Below are 22347 nucleotides of genomic sequence, written 5' to 3' on the forward strand. Positions count from 1 at the left end.
GCTGAGTGGAGCCCGGCACTCCGAACGGAGCTAGCCCGCTCTGGAGCCTGGGGGACACAGTTCACCCCTATCCAAGACGCAAGAGTCAAAGAGGGGCCGTTTCCTAAAGCAAAACCAGAATGCTGTTACCAAGGAAAGGAAAAATAGATACCGGGCGGTCGGAAACAAGAACCATTCACGACCATCTGCCTGTGTGCTCCATTTGCTCTCTCACAGCCAGATGCCAACCTTCTCCACCCGGGCTCTGTGTAGGCACCGTTATCAATCGGGTCTTTTCCTCTGGCTTCTGGTTGGGTTCAGTCAACGGGAGGCGTTGGCAGAAGAGCGAGGTCAGAGAATTTCTCCATCTCCTGCCTTGCTGAGCCGTAGGTTGGCTGGGTTCCTACACTGAAGACCGCAGCTCTTGTTGGGGGCATGTCTACAACGAGCTACAGACTCTTTGGGTCTCTCTCTAAATCTTGCAACCCTGCACACGCCTTTACGTTGTTCATATTCTCTTCCCTGTGGGACCTGGCCAGGTCCAGCCCGCTAACGGATTGCTCAGCCTATCCAGCCTCCTGCATATCATCCACCAATTTGTTTAACCTTTAAAGTCCTCATTCGAGAAATGGATATAAATATCGGAAGTTCAAGGTTAAAGGCTACTGTCAATTTAATAGAGATTACCAGTCAACTATTACCAGGCTTTGGCGACCACAAAAGCACACTGAATATTGTAATGCATGCGAGTGATTCCAACTGCTTTCAGATTTGGTTGAGTTAGTAGGGTGTACCTGGAAAATACCCTGTGAAGATTATCCTTAAATGCAGTTAAGCCAGCTTCCTTAGTAGGAATTGAAAGGAAAAGGAAAAGGAAGGAAGGAAGGAAGGGAGGAAAGGAGGGAGGGAGGAAGGGAGAAAGAGAAGAGAAAGAAGGAGGGAGGGAAAATGAAGCCACAGGGATAAAGTTATCACCTTAGATTTAGGAAACCCGGAAACTCAGTCTAGCTTTGCCTATGCCTCATAGTTGGTGGCCTTGGGACCACTGGGAGTCATTATCCTGACCTGTCAAACACTAAGATTAGACCAGAACATCTTTAAGGTCCCTTCCAGCTTTAACAATCTACTAGGCTCTTTTTTTTTTTAATGTTTATTTATTTTTGAGAGGGGGGAGAGAGAGAGAGACAGAGCATAAGTGGGAGAGTGGCAGAGAGAGAGAGGGATACACAGAATCAGAAGTAGGCTCTAGGCTCTGAGCTGTCAGCATAGAGCCCGATGCGGGGCTCAAACTCATGAACCATGAGATCATGACCTGAGCTGAAAGTTGGACGTGTAACCAACCGACTGAACCATCCAGGTGTCCCAACAATCCGTTAGGTTCTAATAAACCACAATTAACGATGCCTGCCAAATGAATGCACTTACAAACACTGCCAGCTCAAAGAAAATAAGGATATTTCACCAAGGAGGCTAAAAATGCTTCTTCTGACCAAGAAAGCAAATTCTTTTTGAAAACTAAACATTTAAGTTATTAATGGAACAGAAATCTAAGGCACTGACCTCGATTCAAAACAAAATTGTTTTTGTTCAGATTCTTGCAGGAGACCAAATTTTATGTACAGACCGTGTGGGACTATCAATAGGGACCTGCAGTGAAGCCCAAGGAAAGCACTAATGAAGCCAGCAGGAGCCCACACAGCCTGGCCATGAACCCAGTGCAAGATCAGAAATACGGCAGAAAATCTGCAGAGAGGGGGGAGTCCCCACACGTTGTGTAGTTTCCTCGTCCGGCCAAGATCCCAGAGGCTCTAGGAGGAAGAGCAAAAAAAAAGGCCAAAGCAGGAAATGAGCTGTAACTTGACAGAGTCAAAAAAGAAAACAGAAAAGCATGAGACGTATCAGGTCCAGGGAAGGAGCTTGGAGAATGTAGCCTGTTTATTCAGGAATGAGGCAGTTGATAATATTAAAAAGGATAAAAATGTTTCAGCTTTAGGGAGGCTTCAAAAACCGTTAAAAAGGATGGTGAACCACCATGTGGGAAAACAGACTGATAGAGGAGTGATGTTTGCAGTTGGGGGGATGGGGAGGGTACGAGTGGGGAGTGGTGGCTCATTCGAATCATTTGCTGACCTTGGAACATGTGTTCTAGAACTTCACCGCCCAGTATAGCAGCCACTAGATGTATGTCGTTATTGACCATCTGAAATGTAGCTGGCCCTCCTAGGTGGCTCAGTCGGTTGAGCATCTGACTTCGGCTCAGGTCATGATCTCGCCGTTTGTGAGTTTGAGCCCCGCGTCGGGCTCTGTGCTGACAGCTCGGAGCCTGGAGCCCGCTTCAGATTCTCAGATTCTGTCTCTCTCTCTCTCTCTGCCTCTCCCCCACTCACTCTGTCTCTGTCTCTGTCTGTCTCTCTCTCGCTCTGCCCCTCCTCCACTCACGCTCTGTCTCTCTCCCTTTCGGAAATAAATAAACATTAAAAAAAAAATTGAAATGTAGCTGGCCCAAATTCAGACATGTTGTATGTGGAAAATATACAAACCAGGGTTTGAAGACTAAGTACAAAAAAATATAAACCATATAGTTAATAATTTTATATTGATGGTACGCAGAAATAATATTTTGGATTGTTGGATAAAATAAAATACACTGTTACGGTTGATTTCACTCGTCTCTTTTTAGTTATTTTTAGCCTAGTTACTAGTAAATTTAAAATCACGTATGTGGCTCACATTTGTGGTTAGCATTATATTTCTACTGGACAGAGCTATTGTGTAAAGTCCCTTCCTGTCTCTCCAGGCTTCTGTGACACCAGGTCTGTGAAGATCTGACTCAGCCCTCGCTGTCCTTCCCATTGCAAGCAGAGTCTAGTTTCAGACTAAGTGAAAGAAAGCCATGTTGAGACTCAACAGCTGCTGTATCCCCACAATTCACACCCACTTGGGGAATATACACTTACTTAGAAGAACAGTCACCACCGCCTCTCCACATGTATACCCACCTACCATATACGTCCGCAACCATATTTGTCGGGGTCAGGATAATATCCATAAATAGGGAAGGAATATTTGCTGAATCATTAGTAACAGTGAGATTCACCTTTCTGCTGTCAACCTTAATCATCTGTTTGAACTAGGGAACTTCATTAGTGCCTGTTAATAAGAAGAGGTTCTTTGAAATTCAAAAGAGTGTTGGAATTTCAGGTCTCCCATTTCCTAGCAAGAAACCAGTTCACTGAGAGGTGCTTCTGGACCTCTGCCTGTAATCAAGAGTTCCAGGGCTGCTCAGACATAACAGAGAGTAAAACCCAAGTTTTTGTCTTGGGTTGAAAACTTCTAGCGTGCTCTACCAATTAGCACAATTGATTCTCTGGACTTGTGCTCCCTCCAAACCTTGGGAGCCACTAACTAGATCCTTCCAGCATTGTCAGTTCCGCTGGAACCTGCTACCTGGCACCCCTATTCTCAGCACCTGCTAATTATATCAAACTCCTGGTCCAAACTCCGATCTGTCCATGACGATACAATAATGTTATAGAAGGATGCAATTCAGATCTTATTTAAGCGAACAAAGGGGTTCCGTCACAGCTGAACTTCGAAGAACTCTGACTTTGAGGACAGTCTCCTGTATGCAAGAATTTTGGCCCCTTTATTGGACATCTGCACTTTTAGGCTATCATTTACCTTTTATTTGGTAAAAGAGCTCCATTTTTCTTTGCGGGAGCCATCTCATCCCTACGCTAGAGTCCATGCGGTTTGGATGGCGTTGAGCCTGTTCTTCCCCGTCTCATCTCCAGGCACGGCACATAATCTAGGCCTGCCAATTACCATTTTTACTTCCCCCGGAAGTTCCAATAGAAACGTAACACAAACCACAATGATTCGGAGATCGTCATGCGGATGCAAACTGGTCCAATGGTCTTTAATTCTTGGAATTTGTTGGCACTCGTGGGCTGGATGACCTTTGTTCTACCTGCATTTGAAGATGACAGGATGAAAGTCTGGACCTTCATGGCACTGCTACATGGTAGGGCCCCACTGAAGAGGACGACAGAGTAAAGAGACCAATTCCAAGAATACGGTTTGAGGTGCTGGTCCGGCAAGTTGCACTCTGACAGAGCAGGACCTTTCAGTTTGGTGAGCCAACAAATTCTCACTGTTGGTTAAACTACTTTGAATTTTCCCCAAACTGGAAGAATCCTAACATCACTCTTCAAATATTTAACCCACTACATGGATAATCTATGTTTTCCCTGTACTTCGAAGGTCAGCTTCTCATGAAGTCTCCCCTGCTGATGTAAGCACGTTCTGAATTTTCCTTTTATTTTGTCCTTTTCAACAAATAGTCCGTAAGGCATGCTATCATTACCGGATAATGATAATTATCTCACCTCGGAGATCTGGTCCCCCCAGAATCAAGAGAACTCAAAGGTCACTTTCCTATTTCATGCTGAGCTAGTGACAATATTCAACATCAAGTCATTCTTCCTGTTCATTTGGATTCTGTCCCAGCTCCAAACTCCTGGCTTCTGTATAGACCCTGAGACCCAGCTGCCAATTTGCATTCCAGCTTTGACTGGTACCCAAATGCATCCCTATGTTTCTGACTATCTCTTGTAATGACTGCCCCAAGCCTCAGTTACTCTGGGATCAGAGGTCTACCTGACCATTCCTGCTACTTCAGGGACTGTAGATGATTCCCTAGTATATTTTGAGAAACTTCATTAAGCACAGTAATCTATACAGTTTGAAATGTGCAACTTCCAGATTCCCCAGGGCTGTGGTCTAAATATTACCATTTGCAGGATTTCCCTGATGCCAGCTCTTTGTTATAACACCACCTTATGGACTAATCTTTCCATCGTGCACCTGTTATGTTTCCCCAAAGCCAATCTTATCCTAACAGATAAATTTGTCTTCAGACATTTCTCACCAAACTTCAGTTAACCTTTCCAAATATCCCAGCCAAGGCCAAACACCATAAAACCACCATGCCTCTTTACTTAGATTTTAGCATCTTATGATATCACTGTTATCATGCTGATGTACTTAGGTTACTCCTGTGTTCACTTACTGCCACATGCATTGTGGGAAAAAATTGCACTAGGAATCAAAACCTCTGGATTCTAATCTGGGCTCTGTCATATACCAGTAATGTGACCTTAAGCACAAAAGAATCCTTTTCATAACCTCACAAAGTTTCATTTCCTTTATTTCATACACTGGGTTAATAAAACTTGCCCTGATTTGCTGGATGCCATGAGAATTAGATAACAATGCAAGTGAAAACACGTTGTAAACGCAGAAATATTGTGTAAATAAATTATTAATACGAAGTCTTATCACCAGACAGAACTGTTATCTCATACACCTTCTTAACTACGAACAGCCACACATATGGTCAATAGTTGGTAAACACTTGTTGATTCACAAGTATATACTCCTAAAACTCCATTTTTAAAACAAAAGGAAAAAAATGTTTTCTGATAAACCAAGTGAGGGGTTAGCTTAGGAAAGATAAAGATGTGGAAGAAAAAGAAGAGGGAGAAAAACATGGGCGGTGAATGATAGAAGTGCTGGGCGAGTGGAAAGGCAAGAGAGAAAGAGAACGATGAGCAGCGGAGCCACTGGAATGCAAGATGACACCTGCCAGTAACACAGTGGAGGAGGGGAGGAGGAGGAGGAGGAGGAGGAGGAGGAGGAGGAGGAGGGGAAGGAGGAGGAGGAGAAGGAGGAGGAAGAGGAGGAGAAGGAAGAGAGGAAAAGGTAGAGGGGAATAGGAAAATGTGACAGAGCAAAAAAGGCATAGGTCATTCTTAAACCAGAGCTATCTGTGTGGGAAACATCTAGGGATCGAGAGGGAAGTGAACTCCTTGTTGCCCAGTGACTTTGGGTCAGGTAGGAGAGAACTGGCCATTTGGAGCCATCTGAAGGAGAGCCCAGCATGGAGTCAGCAGCAGGTGCAGACAATGCTCGCTCCATGGGATGAGATGGGGACAGCAAGTGGACAAAAGAAAAACTAGGGTGTTGAACAACGGCACAGAAACTGAGAGAAAGACTAAAGGGGAAGAAGGAGAACTTAACAGTCCATAAAGGAAAACCTTTTGCCAGACCTAACTATTAAGCTCTTGCCTAATGTGACACAGTCTCACTGTGGTTGTGCTTCTTCACCGAATACCTAATAATCTGGGTTGAATTTAACCAGTTACCTGGACATACTTAAAAAGAAGACTGGAATTTTCAAGCAGAAGCTGGGGGCTACTTTCTAGGACACCACGGTGGGAACTTTGATACGTGAGAGCGCCTTCAACTTTCTTCTGGCCTCTTAAGGACATTCCTGTGCTAGCATTCGAGATCCCCAGCTGATCTCGGTCATCTCTGAGGATGGAAAAAGAGGACAGAGGTAACGGAGCTAACGGGTTTCTGCTCAGAGAAGAGGGAGAATTCCTGGAGAATGAGACTGTCAAGAAAAAGAGAAAGTCTACCCAAAGGGACCTAATCTCCTGTGAGAAGCCCTGATCACAGAGCACACGGGACCCTCTCTCTGGGATGACACAGGCTCTCTTTCTCAGAGTAGGCTCTCTGTATTGCTGTGACACAACGCACTGTCTTCAAAGCCCTTAGCATGGTATTTGGAATAAGTGAAGAAAGTATTAGGAACTCATAGTTGTGAAATACTAGAACTAATAATAATAGCTGGCATAGTAGTAGACAGGGCAGATAAGTGACCGTGGTCTCAGGGCCGGGTGTAATATACCAGTGTCTGTCTGTAATATACCACAGCAGTCTAGTGGTGCAGAGGCGGCTGCCGAACAGCAGTCAGGGGCCGGAGCTCAGGAGGCAGACGTCCTAGGTTTGGACCCTTGGCTCCCCCATGTATTAGCTATGTGAACTTGGGCGAGTTTGACTGATCTTCCTATGTCTCAATGTTACTCCATATAAAATGCTGATAAGAGCAACTTCTGCATAGAATAGAGAGAGAGAGAATGAGAAAGTACTTACAAAAGGGTCTAGCTCGGCACCTGCACTACCGCTCAATGCCTGTTAGCTAGAAATAGCAGGAATGGTGGTGGGGGTGGTTGCCAAGAGGTACATCCCAGTACAGAACATAAAGTAAAGGGAGCATCCACCCCGTCCCTAAAGCTCCCGTGCCATGAGATCGGCAATAGCTTTCCTAGGGAAAGGCGAGGCCTTTTCAACCTCAAATAGGGAACCAGTGTTCCTTCCAACCTCCCATCTCCTCTCAAATCCCATAGCCTCAGAATCCATAATTACAAGTGAAATTCAGTGTGTGTGAGGGAGGGAGGGAGGGAGGCAGGGGATAGAGGTGGTGGCTGTTAATGTAGAGACAGGCCTGCAGTGATAATGAGATCTTGCCTATACAGTTACAGTCGAAACTTCCTCAATTTTAGTTACATTCCTTCCACGCTGTGATATGCCAGTGTGCTAGATAATGGGCACACGGTGTCCAGCAGAGAAGGTAGGCACATAAAACAAACAGTTACCAATTACAAACAGCTCTGACAATTACAAACAGTTGATGACAGCAGTTCGTACACACAGCCCCGGGAGGGTAGAAGGGACACAGGGAAGGCTTGGGGGTCTGCAGGAGATAATTGAGTTCGGATTTAAAGCGTGAGTAGGGAGTTGAGGAAAGACAGGGGATGGGCAAGGTCAAGCTTAAGCTTTAGAAAGATGGCCAGTCATGTGGCAACGAAATGAACTGGAGGCGGGACACTCCCAGTCGAGAGGGAGTTTGGCGATGGTGCCAATCACTCAAAAAAGAGATGGTGAAGTCTCATGACAGCAATGACAGGAAGGGTAGGAGAGGGTTGCAAAGTCAAGGTTACATAATTCTAAATAAAGCAGTGCTAAAATTAAGCTAGTGTAAAAAGGTTACTAGTTATTTTTTTCCCCCCACAGAGTAAAACCTCAGCAGTTCAACATTAATTGGATAGAAGCATGTCACAATTAATCAAATATGAATTACAGATTTTTTTTAAATATGACTAACTGCTTAGGCTTTTTCTTTTGACTAGATGAGATATTTTAAATACCTTTCAAATTCTCTGCGCTTAATTAGCAGCATTGGTCTTCCTGCAAAAAAGTAAAGTGAGGTTATTAAAAGCGAATTTTTTTTTTTCCTGAAGTGGATGGGACCTTTCTCTCTGCTGATTTGGTTCCCACAAACGTGCTTCCTGGATTACGAGAAAGCCAATTCCTCTTTCGCTAGTATGGGAAGTCACAACCCTGACCTCAGGCTGATTGCCCAGAGAAGTGATCTGAGAGGGCTATAAATTGTCTCAACAGAGAGACCGGCTGCCCAGCCCTTCTCCCTGACAACCAGGGGTGTCAAACTGGGAGATGCTAGCCCATCAATAAAACAACCATAAAAAAAATGACGTGTTTGAAGTGAACAGACAACCTTCCTGATTCTCAGGATCCCCTGGGGGTGCCTCAATTCGCTTTTCAAAATTTCATCAGCAGTGCCGCGATCAAATTCAGTTCAACCCCCGGACAAACCATCAAACTATCCCTTTCTAGGGAGAGGATCCGATCTTATCCTCTGCTAAAGTATCGAATTAATTGAAAGCTTTCAATAGCAAAACTTAATCTAAAATCCACACTAATTCAATGCACTATTTTCCAAATACTTGTGCACTCCTTACAGCATAACCCTCATGAGTCACAAAGAATTTGTTTACTACGAAAAAGACTGAGCTCAACTCTCACAACTGCACTGACTAGAAATCAAAGTACACTTCAGTACTTCCACGTTACCGAGAGAGACACGACAGGTGGCTTGCTCCCATAAGCTTTCTGAGTGTAGGAGATCAGAAGGGGCGTAGTTTCTGACTTTCACGCTAATTGTGCCAAAACTTCCTTAATCCTTGCGAGCTAAAAGAATGAGATGAGCGCTGAAGTCTCAAGAAGGAGGAAGCTTCATATACAGGCAGTCTCATTGATAGTACTATCTGGAGAGATACATTCATCTTTCCTTTGTCTAGATCATTAGAGCCTTGGGGTGGGGGGTCAACTTCTGTTCTGTTCTATTCATCACACAGAAATTTGGATCGGAATCTTTCCCAAAACCTTTGCCCACTGGGCTCCACACAAATTTAACCAAATTTCTATTGGATAGTCCACACAAGAATGTCTCACAGTTTTCTACACCTCAACCAGCTCCAAACCAGCCTGTTTCCATGCAACCCTACTCCTTCTTCATGGTCAACTTCAAAATGTCCTCTTCTTCTTTCACATGTGATTGGTCACTTCCTACCAGGAAGTCTACTTACTAACTTCCTCTAGAATCTGTATCCCTTTCCTCTACCCCCTGCTCTCTCAATCTTAGTTCTGGCCCTTCTGCCCCATCCCCTGGACAAGTGTTAAGAGTCTCCTAACTGAGGGGCTTCTGGGTGGCTCAGCTGGTTAATCGTCTGACTCTTGATGTCGGCTCAGATCATGATCTTACAGTTTGTGAGTTCGAGCCCTACATTGGTCTCTGTGCTGATGGCGTGGAGCCTGCTTGGGATTCTCTGTCTCCCTCTCTCTCCACCCATCTCTCTCTTACTCTCGCTCTCTCAAAATAAATAACTGAGACCCTGAGCCCCCACTCCTGACACCCACTGTAACTCAGGCTGCACTCAGCCAGAGGCATCCACCCAAAAGACCTGCCTCCCTTCTTCTGTGCAGACTGATCACATTCCTGGACCTTCCATACCTAACTTTTCTCATTTCCTATTACCAACTACTTTTCAAATGCTGCGCAGTTCTCCTCTTTTACGCATTAAAAAAATGACTTTCTGGTTTTATATATCTACATATACGGTCTCTCTGGAATTCAACTGTTGAAGGTTTAGATTGCAATAATTATAAATAATGAACAATGGTGACCTTTGAGATAAGGTGAGGCTAAAAATGTCAGCCAGAGTGTTGGCAGTGAGACCTTATTATAAATATGTGTCTATATCTGATATGCATAAGGGCATGATAGTATTGAACATTCAAAGATGAGTACTTTGTATAAAACCCTTTGCAAGCATTGAAATTAATAAAGCCATTATAAGTTGAGGAGCAAGTGAGTGGGCAGAGGAGAAGGGGGAAAAAAGATTATTCTTACAGTTCTTTAGAAATGCAAATAAGAACGTTGCCTGAACATCATTACCTGACTGATAAAATGTTAATCATGTAACAGGTATTTATTTAGAAACCTGTTCCAATTCCTTAATTGAAAAAAGATCTTAAATTCAACACAAACCTATTTGCTAAATGGTAATAAAACAAATTCCCAGGGAGAAAATAGCAGGTACTAAATGTCATAATACGTCTCTAAAATTGAAGATAGTCTTACCACTGTTTTCAAAATTAAAATGACAAAATAAACAATCTTCACGGTCCCAGCAGGCAGATCAAACTCCCTGACCAACTGGACTCTGGCTACAGAAGGCAATGTAACAGTTCAAAATGGCCTCTTTTCAGACAATCGGTATCTGTCACTCTAGTATATGGGGGAGTAGTGCCCAGACTCTCGAAAGGCATGCAAGTCAACTTTTAAAAACCTGGATAAGCCAAACAAATATGTCTGCCTGGTCTTCGGTTTGAGAACCCAAGTCTGAAAATGTCCAACGACAGACCCTCCATGACACAGAAATCCTTGCACAAGCAAACAAGATCCAGTGATAGACTCTGACATCAAACAAATCTGAGTGAAAATGCAGTCTTTACCTCTTACTGGAAATGTGACTTTGGACAAAACAACAATCTGTCTCTGCCTCACTGACCTCATATGTAATAACAGGGACCCTTTTGGTAAGTGTCTTAGTTTGGGCTGCTATAATGAGTCACCACAGACTGGATGGATTGAACAACAACCATGGATATCTCACAATTCTGGAGGTTGAGAAGTTCAAGATCAAGGCACCAGCAGTTGGGGTGTGTGGGGAGAACCCACTTGTGCCGTGCAGCTGGCCATTTTCTCACTGTTTCCTCACATGGTGGAGAGTGGAGAGCTCTCTGGGGACTCTTTGATAAGGCCACTAATCTCCTTCACAAGGTCTCCACCCTCATGACCTAATTACTTCCCAAAGGCCCCACCTCGTAACACCATCACATCGGGGGTTAGGACTTCATCAGATGAATTTCCCCGGGCACACAAACATTTAGCTCATAACACAAAGGAACCCATAGAGTTGTCGGGATTAAATGAGATCACATAGGTCATGTATAAGCATCTGAACCACTCTTGTCAAATGATCAAGGAGCAAATAACTAATTTAATGTTTTCCCAGTATTGTCTAAACCCATTTTTCAGATTTAGACACGTTTAATTAAGTAACATTTTCATCTAAATTACATACCCTTGAGAAAAAAGTTTGCTGTCCTTGGACAGTTAGACAACAAGTTGAAAAAAAAGCCGTGACTTGGGTTTTAGTCTCAGGTTAACACACTTGTTAGCTGTGTGGGCTTAAGAAAAATCACTTAACCTCTCTGAAACCCTTTGTATTTCCTTTGTGTGCTGGGCTTTGTGAGACTTCTAGAGCCACAAGCCCTAGGCAAAGATGCAGATAATGGAAAGGAGCTTGGAAGGAATTGCAAATAATTCTCAGTGTTGGTCATATGCTTCTTGAGTCTCATAACAGCTAATTCTTATAAAGAGGGACAAAGAGATTCCCCCTTACAAAGACTGAATCCAGGCGACCCTTCACTGCAGACCATGCTCTAATCCTATTAAGCACTGAGGAAATTCTGGCTGGACTGGAACTGAGAATCAAATAGATCTTGTAAAATGTTTTGTAAAATTAGCAACACCTCAATCCCTGCCTCGTTATTTGCACCCACAGATTTACACAGGTTCAAAGAAACTATCTAGAAAAATCTTTGTGAAATTTGAGATTTAAATTAAGATTGGGGATGTTTGGGAGGACTCCGAAAGAACCAAGCTGTGGTGAGGGATGACAAGATGTCATAAGAGAACGAACCAGATACGCCAGGGTTGACCGGGGCAAGGAACTCAGAAAGAGTGTGTGTGCGTGGCATTCTGAGAATGTGGATACAGTTGATAGTGACATTCATCAGGGCCCAACCCTTCTGGGTGCCCCTGGAAGATGAGTCTTGAGAAACGGAAATGCCGTATTGCCAATTTCTGACACGCTCCTGTCTCCAGCAATTCTCACACGGGACCCACTTTGATCAAGTAAGACACAGAATACATATTCTTCTCACTTTACATGTGTAATCATGTTGATTTTCCGTATCGAAAGGCCTCTGTTTAACCAGAGTCAAGGTGCAACCTTTGAGTCCCAGGGGCTAGTCATTCAGCAGGATATTATTCAGAGTAGCGCCTCAGTGGAACGTTATCACTGGAGGCTGCTCAGCTCGCTGGGGAAACAGAACTTCAGGGACACCTATGAGCACTCACTTTCAGCAGTTACCAAAGACCCAAAACACTTGGGCAACGTGAACTGGGCAAAAGACAGCTCCCTGCAGTCTAGCAGATGGAGACTCAGAAGCACTGAACTTCAGATGTTTACGTCATGAGCTCATAGGATATGGAGCCCAATGCATTAGGCTCCAGAGCTCTAAGTCCCAGAGGAAACCACGGTGATAGGGAAAAAGCTGTATTGGCCACTTTTAGGCACTCATCTCAACCAGAGGGGAGAAGCCCGAAAACTATGTGTTCCGTACTTCCTTTGCCCCTAGCTTCTGGTGATGTTCTCTAAATGGGAGGCTCAGAACGGGAAAGTGGATTGCAAAAGGGAAAAAGAACCATTTTTTTTTTTTTGCCCAGAATCTACAGGGGCCTTCAGCAGTAAGAACAGTAGCAAATGGTTCCTTAAGCAACAAATGCAATAGTACAGCCAGCTTCCAGAAGATCCGCGGCAGAAGCAGGGCTCACCTGACCTCTGGTGAACATACCCTGCTTCCCGCCCTTCCAGGGAGCTTTGTGACCAATTACCTGTATCAAACCTCCCATTGCTTGAAATAGATAAAACAGTCACCATTTTCTGGACTGGACACAGACAGATACAGAAGCAGAAAGCAACAAGTCAGAGGTGTTTTCCTCTACATAGAGATCACCAACCAAAGGGTTAGTTGCATATAAAGGACAACTGACTATACGGAATAGCATGCAAAAACGAGGGGTCAAAAAAACACAAGGAGACCGAGCCCTAGATACTTCAATTCCCAAACAGGAATGTGCCTAAGTTTGTGGAAGCTTCAGAGTAAAGCGAAAACAGTGCTGGACAGAGTGCAGAAGAGCAGCAGCCTCATCCCAATGAGGCCACTGACTGAGCCTCAAGACTGACGGTCTTCTATCACCTTTGGAAGCCTCAGTTTCCTCGCCACGGAATGGGCCCAATCAGGGACAGATAATCAAAAAATCTCATGGTCGACCAATTAAATGGAGACTGAATTTAAGCCATCGAGAAACTTACGTAGTGTGGCAATTGATTAGCAGTCCCGGGGATAATACAAGCCTACAGCTCAAGGTTACTGTGGTGACTAAAGACGACATGTACCGATTGATCCACGTGAACCATGAGTGAGATACTATGTTAAGAACCTCACCTACTCTGCTTCTGATCCTCACAAACACTCCATTCTCAGCTACCCAAGTGAAAGGCTCAGAAAGATTACATAATTAGTTCAAGGTCATACGGCTAGTAACTGGGGAAGCCAAGACTTGAACCTACATCATTCTGCTTCCCCAAACACCATACTCTGGCATCCTGGGGGCTGGCATCTTGCTGAAGTCCTTGCAGCGCCTGTACTTTGGAAGCTGTATAGTGTGACAAGCAAGTTAGCTTGGCTCCACATCAGCAGACTCATACCCTGCAAGAGACCAGTGCTTCCGAAATGTAAATATGCCGTCCTCCCTCCATCCTTCTCCCGGGCTCCAGCTTGATGTCCTCCGTGACCTCATGAGGCACAGGGAGTTTCACCACAGGGTGAGTACCCGTTAATATTTGCTGTGCTCCTCATCTAATCAAAAGGCCAACGGAATTATCACCATTTTATCAGTCAAGCAATAAAGTTGAGTATTATTCCCATTTCCATTTCTAAAGCAACATAAAAATAACCCCTTTTAAATGGTACCCACTCACTTTCTCCTTATATGCTAATGCGTGTCACAATTTCAAAGCCTGGAGAGAGATTTCCTGCAAAACATTTCACTGCCTTAAAGCTTCCCATATTCACAGCTCCAACTGCCAAGTTACAAACAGGAGTTAACTCTGGTTCCAAGTCAATTACCTATTGATAAGTCTTTAGGGCAGACGACTTGTATACATGGATTTCAAAGGCTATGTGGTATTTCAAGGCGTTAGAACGTTTGGCATCAGAGATTCTCACGTCACCCTCAGACTTCAGTGAATCATATGTATCCTCACCAGTATTAATAATCAAACCCAAAATCAACTCCTTTATTTTAAAAGTTGCTCTTTCTCTTTGCTAAATTCAGATCATCTCAACGAATTCTTGTAGTCACATTGATTTCCAGTTAATTGAATTTCCTCATTTGAAGTAATGAGTTGCAACTTAGCCATGAATTTATTAATCCAAAGCCAGCTACTCACCTTTGCTATGATTTTTAATTAATTCTGTCACATACGTACAGCAGGTGACGGCATTTACATCAGGACTATGTAGTTTATATTTTAAAATATTCAGCTTTTTGTATTTATTCAGACTTTCTGTGTTTTATACACAAGCCTGAAATTTTGATCTTCTGTTCAAAAATGTTTAGTGGCTCTCCAACATCAGGCGTCAAGCCGTACCGAGGGCAGAGGAAAGAAGGGTTCTCTCTCCCGCCCGGAAAACTGGTTTCTTTTTGGGTTCCTTTCTCCCTTTCTTCTTCTTTCCTTCCTTCCCTAAAGTGGCTAACAAAAATAAACATATAAAATATTGTTAAGGAAGTGAAGGAAACAAGAGGAAGTGACAAAAAGAGTTGGAAAAATAAAATAACGGCATGTCAGAGCCATAGTGAGTGCCTGGAGAGCTTCTGTTCTTGCTAGTGGTAATTATAAACTTGACTCTGAGTTTCCTAGAAGCTCTAGCAGAAGGAGAGAAATGCTACCATTTTTCGGGAACAATCTGGTAGTTAAAGCAAATAGCATGGGCTAACTCTGAAGTCAATCAAGTCAGTAAGTGATTCGGGGTATCACTAAGTAGTGTCATGAGCTTAGAGATAGCACTGGGGTAAAACCCCACCAGGCTCACTGCCCAAGCACAGGCCGGTGATGTTCTACAATAACTATTGATCGCAAAATCACCAAAGCCATTGTTTCCATTCTCTTTTCTTCATCCCTTCAAAAACAATGCAAGCTGCTTCCTCCAGGGCCCCAACAAGAAGCAAACAGACCATGACACAACATCGGGTGAGTGTCAGATTGTTTGGAAAGAGCTGCCTGCAGACCGCTAAATTTGTGAGATGTTATTTACCAAAGGAGAGGACTGTCAGGCACGTGCCTCTCTATCCGGCTTTTCATCATGAGTCTATCTATCCTACATCGACTGCTCTCTGCAATGGACAATGCTTAAGAAAAAATACTGAGAATGTTTCTCGTATTTCTTTTTTTTAATTTTTTCAATGTTTATTTATTTTTAAGAGGGAGAGAGAGAGCGAGAGACAGAGAGCAAGCAGGGGAGGGGCAGAGAGAGAGGGAGACACACAATCCAAAGCAGGATCTAGGCTCTGAGCTGTCAGCACAGAGCCCAACGCGGGACTCGAACCCACCAACCTTGAGATCATGACCTGACCTGAAGTCACTCAACCACCTGAGCCACCCAGGAGCTCTGTTTCTTATATTTCTAAAATCAGACCTAGTGTTTCTTTTTTCAGTCCTACCTTATAGTCCACAGAGAATATAGCTCATTGTATATCTCACTGATAGGGTTCTTTTGTTGCTGTACTAAATTATATTTATGCAATTGTCTTCTAGTTAGACCAGGAGATTCTTTTTTTTTTTTTTTCAACATTTTTTATTTATTTTTGGGACAGAGAGAGACAGAGCATGAACGGGGGAGGGGCAGAGAGAGAGGGAGACACAGAATCAGAAACAGGCTCCAGGCTCCGAGCCATCAGCCCAGAGCCTGACGCGGGGCTCGAACTCACGGACCGCGAGATCGTGACCTGGCTGAAGTCGGACGCTTAACCGACTGCGCCACCCAGGCGCCCCTAGACCAGGAGATTCTTAAGAACAGGCATGTACTGGGGTGTCTGGGTGGTTCAGTCAGCTGAGCATCTGACTCTTGATTTTGGCTCAGGTCATGATCCCAGGCTCGTGGGATTGAGCCCTGCATCAAGCTCTGCACTGAGAATGGAGCCCGCTTGGGATTCTCTCTCTCTCTCTCCCTCTCTCTCCCTCTACCCCTCTCCCTGCTCATGTGCTTTCTCTCTCTCTTTAAACAAAAATATATTTAAAAAGAATAGGTACTTATGTTAACTCTTCCTGGCACATGGTTTAGATGTTTAATCAATGTACATAAAACAAATGAAGAAACCCTCACTTGCTTGTATTTACACACGGAGCAATATTATTTAAATATCACAGAAATATACAACTGCTACAAAACAAATAGTATTAGAAGTTGGTCATATTTTGGCTATACGGCCTCCATCTCCTCTTCCTAACAATCACCAACTTCTTTGGAGAGCTTAACTTTCCTCCATTTTATGTCATCTCCCTGAGTGGTACCTGCTTCCTCTTATAAAAGCTGGACAAAAAAAAAAAAAAAAGCTGGACAGCATGCGATCACATGACTTAGCTCAGCCAATCAGCTGCCACCTCCCAGGGCTCTGCCTCTCAAGTAGCATACGGAAAAAGGCAATGGTTGGACATTATCCATGATGCAGTGATGTCCTGACCAATTCTTCCTAGCTCTATGAGAACTCCCAAAGTTCTTGTTTATTTGCAAGCCTGGTGTCCCACAGCATTCTCATCTTAATTATTTGACCCTGTACATACGTTGTGGCTTCCCCAAAATTACCTTTGAACCCATTAGCAAGTTAGTTTCCAATGCTTGTAGCCAAGAACACTCATAGGTATCCAATGGCATGGATCAAGCTTAATTAGCAAACCCAATTAAAGGAGACCCAGCAAAAATAAAGTGGCCAGTATGGCCAGAGAAAATACTTAAGTGTTAGACATTTTATTTAAACCTAGATATCAACTAGGACCCCTCTGTCCCTTGATACCTGGGAAAAATTGGCCAGAATCTCTTAATTCTACAGCCCGTAGAACTTTAAGATTTTCACTCTGATTTCCTGCCATGATTCTCCTGCCATGTCTATTCTTCTCCATCCTATGCCTTTTGAGTGTTCATTCTCATACACGCATTCTCCCTTCCAAACACACTTTCCCAGACAGGAATGTCAGCCCTCTCACTAATACACACATACGCATTCACGGAACGTATCTGTGGTCTAGTCGAGGCAGTGTGATTACGTGACCTTGAGCAGGTACCACTTTGTTCCTTAGTTACCATGCACTGCACAATGGGGATGACAATGACATGCGCCTCACAGGGCTGCCTAAAAATTAAATGGGATGTTACACATGAAGTTCACAGTGCATGTATGGTAAACATTCAACTCTCAGCTCCTAGCCAAGCCAGAAAATTTTCCTAAAGAACCGGAGCCTGGGAGAGGGCAGCACACACACCATACGTACGCACTTCAAACAAACAAACAAATAAAGATTCGCAACCTAACTTCCCTCAAAGTCCCTCACAGCCACCATGCCATTGGCTGGTTCACGCTTCTCTAAGCAGTGCCCCAAAGTCCTCTCTTCTCTGAATCTTTTCTCTTGTCGAAACTTTTACTTCCTTTTTCACCTATTCTCCTGTCTTCAGAGCAAGCAGAAAAATTCCTCTCCCGTACCAGGATCCTGGGCTCTTTGGCTCTCATTTTATGTGGGCACTTCACAAACTGAAGATATTTCCTCACCAAAATCATCATCATCATCATCATCATCATCATCATAATAGTGATAATTTTTGGTTTCTGCTCTTAAAATAATAAAATTTACTCTACCCAATTATGCCTAGAACATTGGTTTCCAGACCCTAGTCATTTGCATGTTACCCTTATAATTTTTTTCACCATCTTTTATTAATGAATATTTTTAAATTACACAATATTTTTCCTTAAACAAACTTACTTTTAGATTTTAAATGAATGTAGTTTAAAAGGAAACTATATTTCACCACTGTAAGTGCCAAAATAGTATTACTCACATGGTAAGAAGGTTACCTTGAAATAAAAATTTACTTAAAAAAAGATATTCATGTACCACCTAAAATCATTATGCATTACTGGTGACACATGCATCACAATTTGATAAATGTGAGCCTAAAATACGTCCTTTATTATGAACATCCAGAGGCTGGACTGAGGAGGGTATGGGTGGAAAGTCTGTGCATTTGTATGTTACTAACTGTGTGGGTGGAGAGTAGGCGTGAGTGAGGATGCGCATATGTCGATGGGATCAGGTTAGAAATGTGACAGAGAGGATGGTCCAGAGATACGATTCTGGGGAGTGATATCATCTTGTATCCTCCAGGATTGTCCCACAGCACCCGGGAGAATGGCTAGTGTTCATTTAATTGAACTATAACCCGCTGCTGGAATCCAACGCTGCTATAAATAAATGTTGAAACACTGGAAATGTTAGGGATCATAAAGTCTGAACTATCCAAAAAGAAGCTCCTTTTACCAAAGGAGGCAGTTTGAGACAGTGTCTGAAAGTTAAAACAAAAAAAATAAAAAAAATAAAAAAAATAAAAAAAATTTAAAAAAACACACCAAAAAAAAAAAAAAAAAAAAAAAAAAGAAAGTTAAAACAATGTCATAACTTACGATCGTTGATACTGCTTGCTCCCTTTGGGCTTTTAGCAAAAATTAACAACACTAAAATTGAGAGTCTCCAGATTCCGCTCTGCTTTGTCTGTACAAACAATGTCACAGACTTTTGGAGGGCAATGCAACACAAGGCACCAGCTTAAAATTCTGGGTGAAAGTTCTAAGACTCGGCCCCGAGTCAGTGTGTTGGGTAAGGAACCCAGTCCAGGGAGCTTCCACTGCAAGTGTAAAATGTTTTACTGCTAAATATACAGAGCCTTTGTGCCTATCTAGGTAAACTAGAACACAACCCTATTTGAAATATATGCAGTCGACCACCAATGGCTGGGTGATCAGCGAGTCTTTATTCAATATCCACCATGTGCCAGGAACGACGCATGAGACACATTCTACCCTTAAGGAATCCCCGGGTTTGGGGTGATAGTAACATCTCTGCAGCTTGAGTCACCAGAGTTCCTGTCAAGACATTTGACAGCTCCCTTTTATCGTGGCATTCTACTATATCAAACACAGAAGCACAGTGCCTCTCATCTACACCTGAAACAAGCTTTCCTATAGGTCTCGAGTGAAAGAAGCACGGCCCTCATGAGTGCACCAGGAACGTATGTTTTTTTAGAATGTCTTCCAGTGATTGATACGTACGGCTAAAGCTCAGCCCCGAATGCCAATTCGTAACATTTAAGCCTTACTGAATACAATTTTCTTCCACACTATTTGATTGTGCCAAATAAAATGCCAGCAAACCTTTAGAGAAAATCTTCCTTAGGAGCCATCCTATTATCTGATCTCCAAGAGTTGCAGGAAATGACAGGAAAACAAAATAAAACCGTTTAGCTTTATGTAGCTATACCATGCAGTCGTCACGTCACGTGATCTAATGACCTGGCTGGAAAAAAAAGAAGCGGGCAGACTAGAACCTGTTATGAAAAAGCTATTTGAATGCATATCTACAGTGTAGATGTACAGAGAGACATTCTTAAGCTATTTTTACCCTACTTAAATACATCTCCATTCTTCCTATTATAGAGATGAATATCTATTTTCATGTCGCACCATCTCTCATAATGCAGACTTTTAGCATAAGCACCTAGAAATATTTACAGCCATATTATATTTATCGTTTAGGCAGAAAGGAGGAAAGAACCCACAAATCATCAAACAGCACCACATTCGTGATTACACATGAAACACTGAAGAAAAGCCACATCTGGGGGCACCTGGGTGGCTCAGTCGGTTAAGCGTCCGACTTCGGCTCAGGTCATGATCTCGCGGTTCGTGAGTTCAAGCCCCGCATCAGGCTCTGTGCTGATGGCTCACAGCCTGGAGCCTGCTTCTGATTCTGTGTCTCCCTCTCTCTCCGACCCTCCCCCCGTTCATGCTCTCTCTCTGTCTCAAAAATAAATAAACGTTAAAAAACGAAAAAAAATTAAAAAAAAGAAAAAAAAAGAAAAGCCACATCTGCTGGATGGGTAACTCTACTACAACAGATTTTTCAGAGGCCTCGTAGTTCAAACGGCCATAATTTACGGCGGCATAATTACAGTCCACACAGAAATACAACATACCTCACATTCGCATCAAGTTCGTCCATTACAGGAAACACGCATGGGTGAGTCGGACTGCAGTGCCCACAAGGTCCTATAATGTGGAAATTAAAAAGAAAAAAACAGTTAGACAATGAGTTAATGTGAGAAAATAGAAGTCTATGCTGAGGGGAAGAAATTGCCAGATAATCATGGCTTCCTATTTATCACGACTTTTGTTTTGCAGAGTATCAGAAAGTATTTAGTCAACCATACTACAGCAAAGAGCTATTGACGTACTAGAGTATGACACAGCTGAGTACTGCAAAGTGGCTTTACCATTTTACTAATCTGGACATTAAAACACATAGGTACTTCTTTTTACTCCATGCTAATCAGCGTACTTTCTGTTCTTCCTGGAAACCCAGCTTATTTATGTGGTCTGCACTAGGACATTAGCTAATGAGAAAACAAGTTGCTACACTGTTATGATTAAAATGGTGTATTCCCTAAAATGGTCGGCCATCACGTTTCCTATGAGGATTTTCAGGGTTTTTTTTTTTTTTCTTTTTTTAACTCTTTTTTGAGGGTAGGCAATCATATATCCGTTTGAAAATAAAAAAATCTCAGGGGCGCCTGGGTGGCGCAGTCGGTTGAGCGTCCGACTTCAGCCAGGTCACGATCTCGCGGTCCGTGAGTTCGAGCCCCGCGTCGGGCTCTGGGCTGATGGCTCGGAGCCTGGAGCCTGTTTCCGATTCTGTGTCTCCCTCTCTCTCTGCCCCTCCCCCGTTCATGCTCTGTCTCTCTCTGTCCCAAAAATAAATAAAAAACGTTGAAAAAAAAATTTACAAAAAAAAAAAAAAAAAAAGAAAATAAAAAAATCTCTTGAGAGCTGTCTGCCCTGAAGAAACTCGATGGTCATGCCCATACATACACATTTCCGGAGGGGCCCATGATTCCTTGAAGGACACTGATGAACCCCAGGCTAAGAACTCCGACTTGAAAGGCAGTTAACTTCCAAACTACCCAAAGTTCCTCTGGCGTGCGCTCTCAGACCGTGTACACTTCACTGGGCAGGTCCTCACTGATCCATCAAGCTGGCCCTCTTCACTGACTGTAGTTTCCTTTTTCAGAAAAATTCCTATGTTTGTATCACATTTGATCCACACCACGGCGAATCAGAGAATGTAGGGGCAGAGCCTGATCCGCTTCTTTGGGGGTGACCCTAAGCTGGTCTCTTTTTTTCCTTTTAAGGTTCACCATCTACTTCTCAGTAAACAGACGGATTGGAGGAGATGATCTCCGGGTTCACTTCCAGCTCTGACATTCTCTAATTCCATCTGCTAGTTTTCTAATCGAATCTTATCAAGAAGAAACTATAAATCTACTTATCTGCACAACAGAACCACGAAACTCAGCCTGGGCCCTTGGATGCTTTGGTCAGGGTGGACCAAATACGTTTGCCTGGCCACCAGGAAGAGAACGGCAGACCTCCAGAGCTGGAACGGATGTAGATTTCTCTGGGTTTTTCAGTGTTTGTTCTTCAATGCCGCTAAGATTAGCGGGGACTCCCGTGGGCATTTCCTGGTCTGGGCCAGGTGTAGGGAGGACTCAGCCTCCAAGACTCTGAACCCCCTACTCTGACCTAAAGCTAAGTAGCTCTGGCCACTCCGATCTCTTTTACATTTTGAATCTGGAATAATCTTTTTTTTTTTTTTTCCCAAGTTTTATTTATTTATTTTGAAAGAGAGAGAGGAAGAGAGACAGAGAGCAGGAGAGGGGCAGACAGAGGTAGAAAGAGAGAATCCCAAGCAGGCTCTGCATGGCCAATGGGGAGCTCGATTCGGGGCTCGAACTTATGTATGGTGAGATCATGACCTGAGTCAAAACCAAGAGCCAGAGGCAAAACCGACTGAGCCCCAGGTGCTCCAGAATCTGGAATAATCTTGTATTGGAAATATTTGAGTACAAAGCCTTAACTATTGC

The 22347-nt window shown here is 43.4% G+C and overlaps 1 protein-coding gene across 5 annotated transcripts in view; it reads right to left on the reverse strand.

Annotated features, from left to right (window-relative positions):
- The window catches only part of HTR4 (5-hydroxytryptamine receptor 4), a 180668-nt gene that overhangs the window by 140708 nt on the left and 17613 nt on the right, over window positions 1-22347 (reverse strand). For all 5 annotated transcript variants that reach the window (XM_058719617.1, XM_058719602.1, XM_058719609.1 and 2 more), the window contains exon 2: window positions 20404-20476. In XM_058719617.1, coding sequence (XP_058575600.1) covers window positions 20404-20429 — 26 coding nt within the window. In that variant the 5' untranslated portion in view covers window positions 20430-20476. The remainder of the gene's footprint in view (window positions 1-20403; window positions 20477-22347) is intronic.

The sequence above is a fragment of the Neofelis nebulosa genome, chromosome 1 (assembly GCF_028018385.1).
Source record: "Neofelis nebulosa isolate mNeoNeb1 chromosome 1, mNeoNeb1.pri, whole genome shotgun sequence".
In the NCBI taxonomy this organism is placed as follows: domain Eukaryota; kingdom Metazoa; phylum Chordata; class Mammalia; order Carnivora; family Felidae; genus Neofelis; species Neofelis nebulosa.